The following is a 12037-nucleotide window of genomic DNA, read 5'->3' on the forward strand; positions in this document are numbered from 1 at the left end:
TGTTATCTTAGAGCAGTGTTTCTTTATTTGGCTACAGAATACCTTGGGCCTTAAAATAGACAAAATACTTTAGCTTACATTTTCCCCCTGATCACAGTCCACAGACTATACAACATGCCAAAAAATATAGTATGAAATGTGCATCTTTAAAAATTCTTTCTTATCTTCTTACCTCTTCTTTAATATTAAATCTAGATGGTTCTTGTCGGCTTCGATTTGATCTCCTAACTCCATATACATCAGGATACTCTTCCCACATCTGAAAAATAAAAGAGACTCTTACTGGAACTAATTTGCTCCATTTAATTTCTTGTTTTCAGAATTTTCAGCAACTATTCTAAAAACCACTTGGTTTTTATAAGGTTTGTTTGTTTCACTCTGTTAAGACTTATTACTAAAGCAACATTTTTAAAATATGAAAAACATCATCCAGTAACAAATTCAAAGACATGAATCATTAGCATTTCTTTTACTTTAAATATGCCATCAAAAAAAAATTGAAAATAATAAAAATATGCCATCCATAGGAATAGCATCCAAATGATACTTATTTTTTGTTTTTTGGGGGTTATTTTGCTGAGACAATTGGGGTTAAGTGACTTGCCCAGGGTCACACAGCCAGGAAGTGTTAAGTATCTGAGGCCAAATTTAAACTCAGGTCCTCCTGACTTCAGGGCTGGTGCTCTGTCCACTGTGCCATCTAGCTGCCCCTTCTACTTGCTTTTTAAAAAAGACTTCAATAAACATTCCTTAGTGTCCAACAAGTTACACAGAAAATTATATGACATTATTATGTGGCTTTCCTCAACTCCAGGAATAAATTTTATTGTGTTTGTGTGTGTGTATGTGTTTGTGTGTGCCCGCACGTACACACGCATGTGTGTGTGTATATATATATGTATATATAAACATACATGTATACACATATACATACACATACTATGTATTTGCATTCTCCTGCTAGCATATTTATATAACTAAAGGAATATAATGGGAAATGTAAGAGGTGAGGGAAGTTAAGCCCCAGGATGACTGGCCATTGCTTTGGTATAAGGAATTCCTAATATATAAACTCCAAAATGAAGCAAATTTCATGAGATATAGCTAGTATTGATCAGAAACAGGACATAAACCTGGTTCTCTTGAGTCTATGCACTAATGCTACATATCAGTGCATTATTCATAATAATAAAAATGAGAAGATAGGTCTTTAAAATTTATAAGATACTTTAATCTGAGCTTCACAATTACAAGGAAAATATTATTGCTACTGTCTCCATTTAATAGATAAGGAATTTAAGTGATTTCTCATGCTTTCTCCAATCTTCAATTTTGCCTTCATATACTTCCCTGATACCTACAAAGATATCAGGGCCAAGTAAAGGGTAAATCTTTGTAGGCATGTCTAAAATGAATGTTTCCAGTCAAAATGTATTTCTCTTGCTTATTTCTCTTCTTTTCTAATTGACACAGCCTTCTGTTATTAACTCTTACTTCATCCTTGCAGTACACAATTCTTCAAATCTCATTTCTCTCCTCACCTCTGTACTTCTACTATTATCACCTGAATGCAGTTCCTACAACTTTAATAATAAGTGTCCTGACTTACAGTTGTGCCTCTAGTCTCTACCTACTCAAATACATCCTTTACACTACTGTCAGACTAATTTTGCTATCCAAAATTTTGTTCTTGTCTCTCTTCGGTTCCTTAGTTTCAAGGATCCCTACATTCCAGCTTTATTCCACACCTCTTCATTTCTTTCCATTTGCATTTGATCTATACAACCCCTTCCCCCTACTACTCTTCCTTCCTCTTATATCTCATATTCTTCCTTTTACCAGGCCCATGACCCCATTACTTTTCCACTTCCAGTGATCATCCCTAATCTTGGGACACACACTACTAGTTTTTTCCTCTCTGACTACAAATATACTCATATCCTTTTTCTATCCAAAAAGTAAATTCAATCTATCAACTTATGATTAAGAACTAACTTTTGTTACCTTAGTCTTAACTTTTTTCCTATCGAAAAACCTTCATGGGAAAAAAAAAAGTTGGAGATGCTGTAATCTGACCTGTAAGAATGTTAAAGAGTGTTAATCCTAACTTCAAATCCAATTTTAGTTCTGAGAAATAACTAAAATTCATCCCAACACTGCTTATACCTCCAAATAGACAATAAGGACACCCACATATTAAAGGAATTCATTTTGGAAGAATTGCTATCTCCCCCAACCTACTTATTAAATGTTTTCTGTCTGCATATGGAATCTGCACACATTTCTAATATAAACTACCTAGATTCTATTACACAAATTTTAAAATGACTATCTACTTTTTTGATACTTCCTTACTAAGTTAGAAAAAGAAGATCTATTTCACTACACTCTCTTTACCCAATATTCATCATTACCTCCCTTAGTATTTTGATATCCCTAAATTCTGAGTATAATTTTAAAGTCTAAAAAAAGGCCTACTTAGGCAATATTGAAGGTTTAATTTTAAACCATCAAAATAAAAGAAATATAATAAAGTGAGCCACACAAGTTTTTTGGTTTCTCAGTATATAAGTTATGCTTACACTGGAATGTAGTCTGTTGAGTGTGCCACAGTATTATATCTAACAAAACAATGTACCTGCCTTAATTAAAAAATACTTTGCAGCTAAAAGTACTAACCTTCGTCTAAGCCTTCAACAAATTATAATCTTTTTACTGGTGGAAGGCCTTGCCTTGATGCTGATAGCTGTTGACTAAACAGGTTGTTGAAGGATGGAATGGCTATAGCAATTTCTTAAAATATGACAATAAAGTTTGCCCGATAGGTTGATTTTCCTTTCATTTGAACACATTACAAGTTATTAAATGGCCTAATTTCCATTATGTTGAGTCTCTAGAGAGTCATTATACAGGAAAGCCAGGTGAGAGGAAAAATGACAAGGAAAAAGCTGGTTGATAGAGCAGTCAAAACAACCCAATATTTATCAATTAGATGTGACATCTTATATGTGAGCAGTTCATGATGCTCCAAAAAATATAGTAACATTAGATTACAGATCATAATAACAGATAAAATAATAATTTAAAAGTTTGAAATATTGTAAGAATTACCAGAATGTGACATACTATGAACACATGCTTTGAAAAAAATGGAACCAACTATTGCTCAATACAGGGTTGCCAAAAATATTCAATTTGTAAAAATGTATTATCTGTGAAGTGCCTATATATAAGTTGTACAAGAGTTCATTGACAAATAAATTAAAACAATAAACTTCATTAAGACCTTAAAACCAAAACCTAGTGAAATATCTGTTACATGACTATCAAGATACAATATTGCTCATATCATCTTTATTTTTCATCTTTTGATATTATCATCTTCTTTCTCCTACCTATCATTAATAAAAGGTAATCAGCATTCTCAGTTAATAGAAGTCGTTTGGTGGAAATTTCATAAACTTTGCCAGGAATATCCTTTTTGTAATGCTAAGGACATCTATATTATCTAAGTAAACCTCATAATTAATTCTCTTTTGGGTTACTATTCATATTAAGAAGAAAAAGACTAATGTAATCATGTTTATATACTTTGTTTTACAATTTCTGCTACTTCTTATTTCCCTCCCAATAGCTGTGGCCATCCTCTCATGACTAAATAATTGTGACATTCACCTAAAATCCAATTCCAAACCTTGACCCTCACATAGTAAAATATTCCCAAGCAGAAGTAGGAGCAAGCCTTCTCCTTTCTTCAGATGGTTCTTTTAAGCTTTTTCTGTCTAAATAAATAAATTCCATTAACAGTTGTGTATACTTCTGGATAGGATCTATCCTTCAACTTTTTTCCCCTACAGAAGGCCAATGTAACTTCATTCCTCTATCAAATTTCTTGTTTCTCAGCTAGCATTGCTCTGGTTAAATTCCTCTCTAGTTTTCTAGAGATAAACTTTTGCAGTTAACATGGAGTTCTCAGCCAATTGTCAGTGACTATTTGTAAAATGCACTTGCCATACTTCCCAAAGAAAACTTTGCATATCTAAAAAGGTCTCAATTCCACACTAACAAATTCTAATCTACCCAGGTAAACTAAAAGGACATTTGACAAAAATGAGTAGTTTCTTTGTTTCCTCTATATTTTTCCTTTTTCAAGTGAGTTGGGTAAAAGCAGTAATTGCACGTGTACAATGATTGGACATTTAAATCAAAAACAAAAACATTCTTCCTATCCACCAAACCCTAAATTGAGTGGCAAAGAAACTTAAGTATCTTATGCTTCCTCCCTCACAAGCTTTGTAATTACTAAAAAAATATAATAAATCAATATTAAAGGAAGCAAATAACACAATGTTATACATAGTAAACAAATAATAACTGAGTGTTAAATTAATCTAAAGTCTCTAGCCAGAAGAAAGATGTTAACAGATCAACATGAGTTTTCATCTTTCAAGTACAAAATACAGATTTTTATCAATGGAAATGAAAGTTTGACAGTGGATCTTAAAATACACCAGATTTGGACTTCGTGAAAATGAGAAATACCTTTTTAACATCAGCTATACGTTCCTTCTTAGAAGCTGGCTTTTCTTTGGCTTCCGGTGGGGTTTGCTGGGATTTGGAACCTGCTGATTCACTTTCGGACTCAGTCTGACTTTCTGAAGATTCGGAACTGCTGTTTGATTCGCTGCCATGCCCACTGCCTGGCTCACTGCCCTGTTCACTTTCAGACTGACTAGCTGAGTCTGAGCCTGATGCTTCTTCAGATGCTGAATGACTTAATGGGAGAAAAAAATTAAGGCTGTTATATTAATCCTATAAAGAAATCAGAAAAATATTATTGAGGTCATTAATTATAAGAATCTTATTTTATTTCTATATTGCTTTTATTAAATACTCTGATCAAAAACATCTTCCACACTTTTATCATTCTCCTAACACTTCTATGAAGTGGCCAATACTATGCCTATTTTACATTGCACATCTCCATCCCAGTGCTCAAAACAGCATTTGCACTATTTGTTTGGGCAAATGTGATAATATTATATCCCATGCTTAAAAGTCTTGGCTGCACATTTAGACAGTGGATGTGACCAATTATTTTTAAGGCTTACTTTCAAAATCTATAAAGTGAGGATAACGACTTGCATTATCTATCTCCGAAAATAGTTGAAGGAAAGGGCTTTATAAATCAGAAAGTATTATTATATTACTATGTTAATCTTTATTAAATAGCTAAATAGGTACAACATCACTAGATCACTATGTCATCATTTTCTATCCTACAAAATCAGAACAGCTGCTTTACTGCAGCAATCTCTTAGTCAGCAGACTATCTGAACTCACGGCACTGGTCATAAAGCATGATTCGTGTAGAAAGGGGAACACCTGGCAAAAGAAGAATGCGGACAAGACTAGACTTCATGTGCCCATCTCTGTGGCCAGCAGGTGGGAACCCAGACTATATTCTGGCCAGCAGTTAAATATGTATACCACAGAAGAGAGAAAATCTTTGGTCTCCCTAATTAGTAGCCCTTTTGAGCACAATGGTTCTATACTATGCTCTGGCACAGATACCCATTGTAGCATAACCAAATTTTCTACTATATTCTTAATACTTTCCCTTTTAAAATCAAAGGATAGCATAGCATGATGCATAGGTAATTAGATTTGGAGACACAAAGACTTTGGTTCAATGCCACCTCAGACATTTTCTAACTGTATGACTATAGGCAAGTCACTAAATAACTTTTCCTGACTCCAGCGTCCTCATTTGAAAAATGCAGCTAATACTTGGAGTGTTTAAATAATGTGGATAATTAATTATAAGTTTCAAATAGGATAAAATATATAAAGTATTTTGGAAGTCCTAAAGTGCTACATAAATGTCTATTTTATTACTACTATTTCTGATTCTCCTGGCTATTTTAACTATATATTGATTATATTGATATACTGACATATATCGATTATGCCATGTCCTAAATCAATTGCAAACTGAAGCATACAGTTAAAAAATGAACTGGGAGGGGGGGTAAAAATTTTTGTGCAAAATAATCTAATATTGCATTGCTCCTTCAATTTTTTATCTAACTAATTACTTGGTAAAGAATACTTTTCTGTTTGATAAAATGTGAATTATTTTTAAAAATTAAGCTATTCAATTTCACTTGTTATTTTACAGCCATTTATTTTTATCCTGTAACTTAACCAGAAAAAAAGGTATTTCAACAGAGTATGCTCATGTCTTTTTTTTTTTAACTAATTATCACTGACACTATACAGAAAAAAAGATAAATGAATGGCCACATAGAAAAAGTAACTTACTTTTAGGAAGCAGTATAATGTCACAAAAAATTAAATGAGTTCTTTAGTCCTCCCTGAACCCATTGGATATTATCTGTGACATTGGACAAGCAAAACACACTTATTATGGCCCTTTGCTAAGTCCTGAAGATACAAAGAAAAGCTAAAAATAATCCTTCATCTCAAGGAGCTCACATTCTAATTGGGAAGAAACATGTTAATAGGTAGGTCCAAACAAAACATGTAGAAAGTGAGAGGTAATCCTAGAGAAAGGCCCTTGGTAGCCAAGAAGGATGGGGAAAAGACTCCTTCTGAAAGTAAGGTTCGGTTAAGACTTCAATAAGTCAAATAAGAGGCAGAGTATTTCAAACATGGGAGCGCTTGGTCAGTTTAAAAGCAAGGGGAAAACTGTGACAGTTTTTTTTAACAAGGAGGTGATTCAGGACAATTTTAATAGATAGATCTGCATCCAGAGTGAGAGGACCATGGGGACTGATCACTACATAGTATCTTCACCTTTTTTGTTGTTTACATACTTGTTTTTTCCCTCATTTTTTTCTCTTTTGATCTGACTTTTCTTGTGCAGAATGATAAATGTGGAAATGTGTTTAGATGAATTGCACATTTTTAAGCTATATTGGATTATACATTAAGAAAGGAGGAAGTTGGGGAGGGAGGGAGAAAAATTTGGAATTCAAGATTCTGCAAGGGTGAACGGTGACAATTATCTTTTCATGCATTTGAATAAAAAGCTATTGTTATTTTTAAAAGGAAGGGGAAAAAAACAGGCCAAGAAGAATTTAAGTATCATTGGATTTCCTGAAAATTGATTTTTAAAAAGCAACTGTTTTCCAAAAAAATCATAACTAAAAACTGAACAACTTATCAAACATTAAAAGAAGGGAAGTATAAAACTTAGGAGATGAAGTGTTGTTTGCAAAGAATAGCAAATAGATCAGTGTATATGGAATGTTAAATTCACAAAGTATAAAAATACTGGAAAACTAGTATTTGTACAAGAATATTTATAGCAGCCCATTTTGTGGAAACTAAGAACTGGAAACTAAGGAAACACCCATCAATTGGGGAATACCTAAACAAGTTGTGGCATATGATTGTAATGGAATAATTTTGTGCTATGAAAAATGATGAGAATGATTTCAGAAAAACCCGGAAAGACTTACATGAACTGATATTGTGAAGTGAGCAGAACCAAGAAAACATTTTAGATAGTAACAGCAATTTTACATGAGAAGGAATTACAATTGACTTAGTTATTCTCAGAAGTGCAATGATCCAAGACAATCAAAAAGAACTCATGATGAAAAATAACTGATACTGTCTGAATACAGATTGAAGCCTGCTATGTGTGTTTGTTTCTTTGAGTCTTCTTGTGCAAAATGACTAATATAGAAATATTTTACAAGATCATACAAGATCAGATTGTTTACTGTTTCAGAAAGAGGAGGCAGGAAAGAAAGGGATAGAATTTGGAATTCAAAACTTTTTTTAAAAGACAAATATTGAAAATTGTTCTTCCATGCAATTGAGAAAAATAAAATAATAAAAATAAAATGAAAGGGACAGATAAAAATACTTGAAAATGTAGGAATAGATTATTCCAAATAACATTTTGTATATGTTTGATTCTAGAGGTATTAAGGTACAACTAGAGTTTATTTAGTAAGGGGATGATGTATTACATCAATGGAGACTTCCAGTAAATGGCTGCAAATTCAGTGAAGTATGGAGAAGTCTAAAATAACTGCAGTGGAGTGAGATAATGAATTAAGAAAGAGAATGAAAATACAGCCTAATAATAGAAGATCCAAATAAGATTGGATAGCATAAATGTGTAACAGAACCATTCTGCAATTGGATAATTTCTTCTAGCAGCATGTGAATAAGAAAAAGTGTTAGATGATAGGAATAATCCAGATTTGGGGTTTGATGAGGTATAGGACAAAGAGGAATTGGAAACTAAAATTGAATTGAAATATCAAGGAAGAATATGGCTAGTGCACTGATAATGGCCTGCAAAAGAACTGAGAGGCTGTAGGGATTGGAGAGCAGAGGTTAGGGTCATAAGGAATAGGGGAAAATATAATGTAAGATTATCAGATAAAGAAATCTGAGACTTCATCAACATGGAAGTGGAACATCTGTGGGTGCTAGCAAGATTAAGGACATAACTATCTGTAAATGAATTAAGTAGAGTTGAAGAACTGAAAAGTTAGGGTATTTGAAGTATCATTATGTACAATGAAGCCCTCTGATATAAGAGCAGGAGTCAAGATAGAAAAACAGACAAGTCTTAAACTCATTATAGAAAAGAAAATGCTGAATTGGGTTGGGTGATATATAAAAGTTGTCAACCTTCCTTGTCCTCAACTATAAAATGAGACTAACACTTTACCTTCCTAAAAACTAGAGTTTGAAAACCATTCTAGACTGAGTCCTTGTCTATCACACCTGCTCTCCCCCACTCCAGACATACTCTTCCCTGATGTAGAAAAATATTGGGAATGTAGAAGTCCAAATATCACCTCCAACATTTGTTCTATGACCTTAATTTCATATTTATACAGGGATTTATGGTTTGGAAAAGGCTTTCCTCATAACCTCTAAGGATATAATACATTTTTCTCCATTTAACAGATAAGGAAAATGAGGCTCAAAGGTTAACTGTCAAGTCTCCAATTACACACATAATAATAACATTTATAAAGACTTAGCCTTTATATACAGTATCTCACCCTTAAGACTATCTTTCTGTAAACGTGCCATTATCCCCATTTTAAAACTGAGACTCACTTTAATAAACTTAGAAAAGTTAAGCTATTTGTCTAGGGTCACAGAGATTTAAAGACAGGTTTACAACCCTTGGCTACGGATTCCACTCCCAGTCCAGAATATTTAAGTCCTGACTCTTAGTATTCTCAGCTGTATGATAGGGACATATATGACTTACCACAACAGGACTATTTGTTGTAATATGATTGTGTATATTAAAGTACTTAAGAAAATCTTTTTTAAGTTTTATAATTAGCTATTGTAGAAAAATAAAGCATTCAATCAAGTTTTTAAAATTAGGAACTAAGAATACTAGCTATGTTGATTCAATAAGGACTTAAAATTATTTTGCCTATATGTTGAGCACTGTGCAAAACACTAAGAATACAAAAATAAAATAAAGTAGCCTCTATTTTCAAGGAATTTATATTCTATGAGATAGGGGAAAATTTACAAAACACATGTAAAAAATAGAAAGAAGGAAATATACAACAACTTTTAGGAAGTGAGCTAACAACTGGAGGATCAGGAAAGGTCTCTTGATGGAAATAGCACTTAGGCTGAGACTTTAAACCAATTAGGAAAGTCTAAGAGGCCAAATGAGAAGGAAATATACCCCTGGCTTAGGAGTAGTCTGTGCAAAGAAAGGCACCAGAGGTCATAAGGAGATTGTCTTATATGAGGATCAGTAAATCGTCTGTCTATTGGAGCTGGAACATAATTTATGCAGAAGGAAATATTATGTAATATGCTTGAAAAGGAAAGTTAGAGCCATACTATAAAGGTTTTAAATACCAAATAGAGCATTCTATATTTTATCAGTTAAGTATTTGGACTGAAACATAGTACAGTTCAGTTATTTAAGAAAAAAAAAAAGAGGCAGCAAATAAGGAAATCTTAAATGTATCTTTAAATTCTTTATCCTTCATCACAAAGTCTTTTCATATTGTTTCCCGAAGTTCTGAGATCATGCCAAAATTACTGCAATGGCCTATTAAATTTGTCTTTCTACTTTCAATTGATCTTCTATGTCATGGGGACACTAATCTTCCAAAAACATTACTTCTTTCATGTCACATTCAAGAACCTAGAGTCTCTCCTTACTGTCTCACAATCTCACACTGTCTACTTGTAGTAATATATTCTTCTATACTGCAAGCGCATTGAGAATTATAAAACAGAAACAAAGACTAGATTACTTTTCAGAAATTTTATCAAGTATTTTTTTTAATTGTCCTAAATTTGTTAATAACAATAAAAACTCATAAAATCTAAATAGAAATCTTAAGATTTCTAATTCAATACAATTAGCATAGAAAAAATAATTGAGAAGGATTTTATTTACTGGGTATAATAGGAAGTATTTCCAATAATGGGCCCCTGAATTACCAATAACCTTGATCTTAAATAGGATTATTACTTTGCACTCAAGTCTCCTCTTCGATAAAGGAAGATGTGTCAGGATAAATAAGCCCCTTCCCGATCTAGCATTCTAGAATACTACACTTGAGAAGTTGATCCTTTGAATTTTCAAATGAGAGAAATAAAAATTGCTATAAAAACCAAGATAAAAGACAAGTTGTATTAGGTCAGATGCAGGTATTAAGCATTCTGGCCAAGGCTTAAAATATAACTTATAAAGGGAAAAAATCTTTTATCTTTCATATTGCTGACAACATGACAAAAGGACTCAGTATTATTTCAAAATTATTTTTTAGAAGTGATGAAATACATGGGGTTACTGATATGGTCTCTTTGAGAAATAAAAGGCAGACTGTATTAAGACTTAGTCTTTCAGTTTAAATTTTGGTTTAAAGAACTGCATTTTCCAAGATAGCTACCAGAGGGCAGCATTGACACATTATTTATTTAATATAAAAAAAAAAAAAAAAAAAAAAGCTTCAGAAATAACTACAGAGCTCTCTGCCAAAGAGAATCCATTTTAGGACACAGACTGGTCCTCCATTTTACAATCCCTATTACACTTATACTTTACCATGCCCCTTCATAAACAACAAAATGAAGGATTATTTATTGGTGGTGTTTTTTTTTTTTTTTTTACATCAGTGATTTGTTTTCCCACAACAGGTTTAAAATAGACTGTGCCTTGATTTTTTAAAAGATTAATGGTTCCCAAACCATCCAAAACTTTTAATCATCTCTCATCATGTCATTCGTTTAATAAATTTTATAGTGTTAAATAAGAATTACAACCAACCTCTAAATTAGTGATACTTCTTTCTTAGTTATTTGTGAGATGAAAAGGAACAAAATTAAGAATTAGTTGTTTACTCTCTTCTATTAAGTCTAGAAGAGATGAGTTCTATCCAGGAGATCAGCTTAACACATGTCATTCCCCAATACAATCTCAAGCAGTTAGTATACAAAATGCACTTCAGATTGGGAGGAGAAGGGGGGAAAAGGAGTTAATTCTGAAGGTAGTGAATTAGGGCATATAACCTGCAGAGATAAGTATATACATGATAACATGAGGGAGGAAAGATGACTGACAACTAGGAAAAATCAGTAAAGCTTTTAGTCAGCAAAAGGTGGCATCAGAACTGAGCCTTAAAATAAATTAAGGATTCTGAGAAACAGAAGTGAGTAACAGAAGGTATCTACCACCAAGACCAGCCAGTAGGTCAATTTGAGTGGAAAGGTTTTAAGAGCATAAAGAAGTGATTTTAAATTGGTTTGAAAAGATTAAAAGCCAGACAGAAGAACTGCTAAGCTACAAAGTTTTCCATTTTAAGCTTAAAACAAGGGAGAATCAATGATGGCTCTTGAATAGAAAATGAAGTGGACTAATTTAATAAGAATACTTTGAAAACTATGAGAAAAACAGATTAGAGAGAGAAGAAAATAGAAGCTATCAGTCCATTTCGAAGGTTATTGCATACAATCAGTCAACAGGAGAGAAGAGAACCAGACTGATGGCCAT

The 12037-nt window shown here is 32.7% G+C and overlaps 1 protein-coding gene across 7 annotated transcripts in view; it reads right to left on the minus strand.

Moving 5' to 3' along the window:
- CHD2 (chromodomain helicase DNA binding protein 2) overlaps positions 1-12037 on the minus strand; it is a 143631-nt gene that overhangs the window by 93361 nt on the left and 38233 nt on the right. For 6 of the 7 annotated variants that reach the window (XR_007951067.1, XM_051981042.1, XM_051981041.1 and 3 more), the window contains 2 exons: positions 4543-4774; positions 173-259 (listed from right to left, as the gene is read on the minus strand). Coding sequence is in view for 6 of the 7 variants with exons in the window: in XM_051981042.1 (XP_051837002.1) it covers positions 173-259; positions 4543-4774 (319 nt within the window). In the remaining variant the exon portion in view is untranslated. The remainder of the gene's footprint in view (positions 1-172; positions 260-4542; positions 4775-12037) is intronic. The other variant, XM_051981043.1, reaches the window with a different exon arrangement.

Source organism: Antechinus flavipes, chromosome 2, assembly GCF_016432865.1.
Source record: "Antechinus flavipes isolate AdamAnt ecotype Samford, QLD, Australia chromosome 2, AdamAnt_v2, whole genome shotgun sequence".
NCBI lineage: Eukaryota > Metazoa > Chordata > Mammalia > Dasyuromorphia > Dasyuridae > Antechinus > Antechinus flavipes.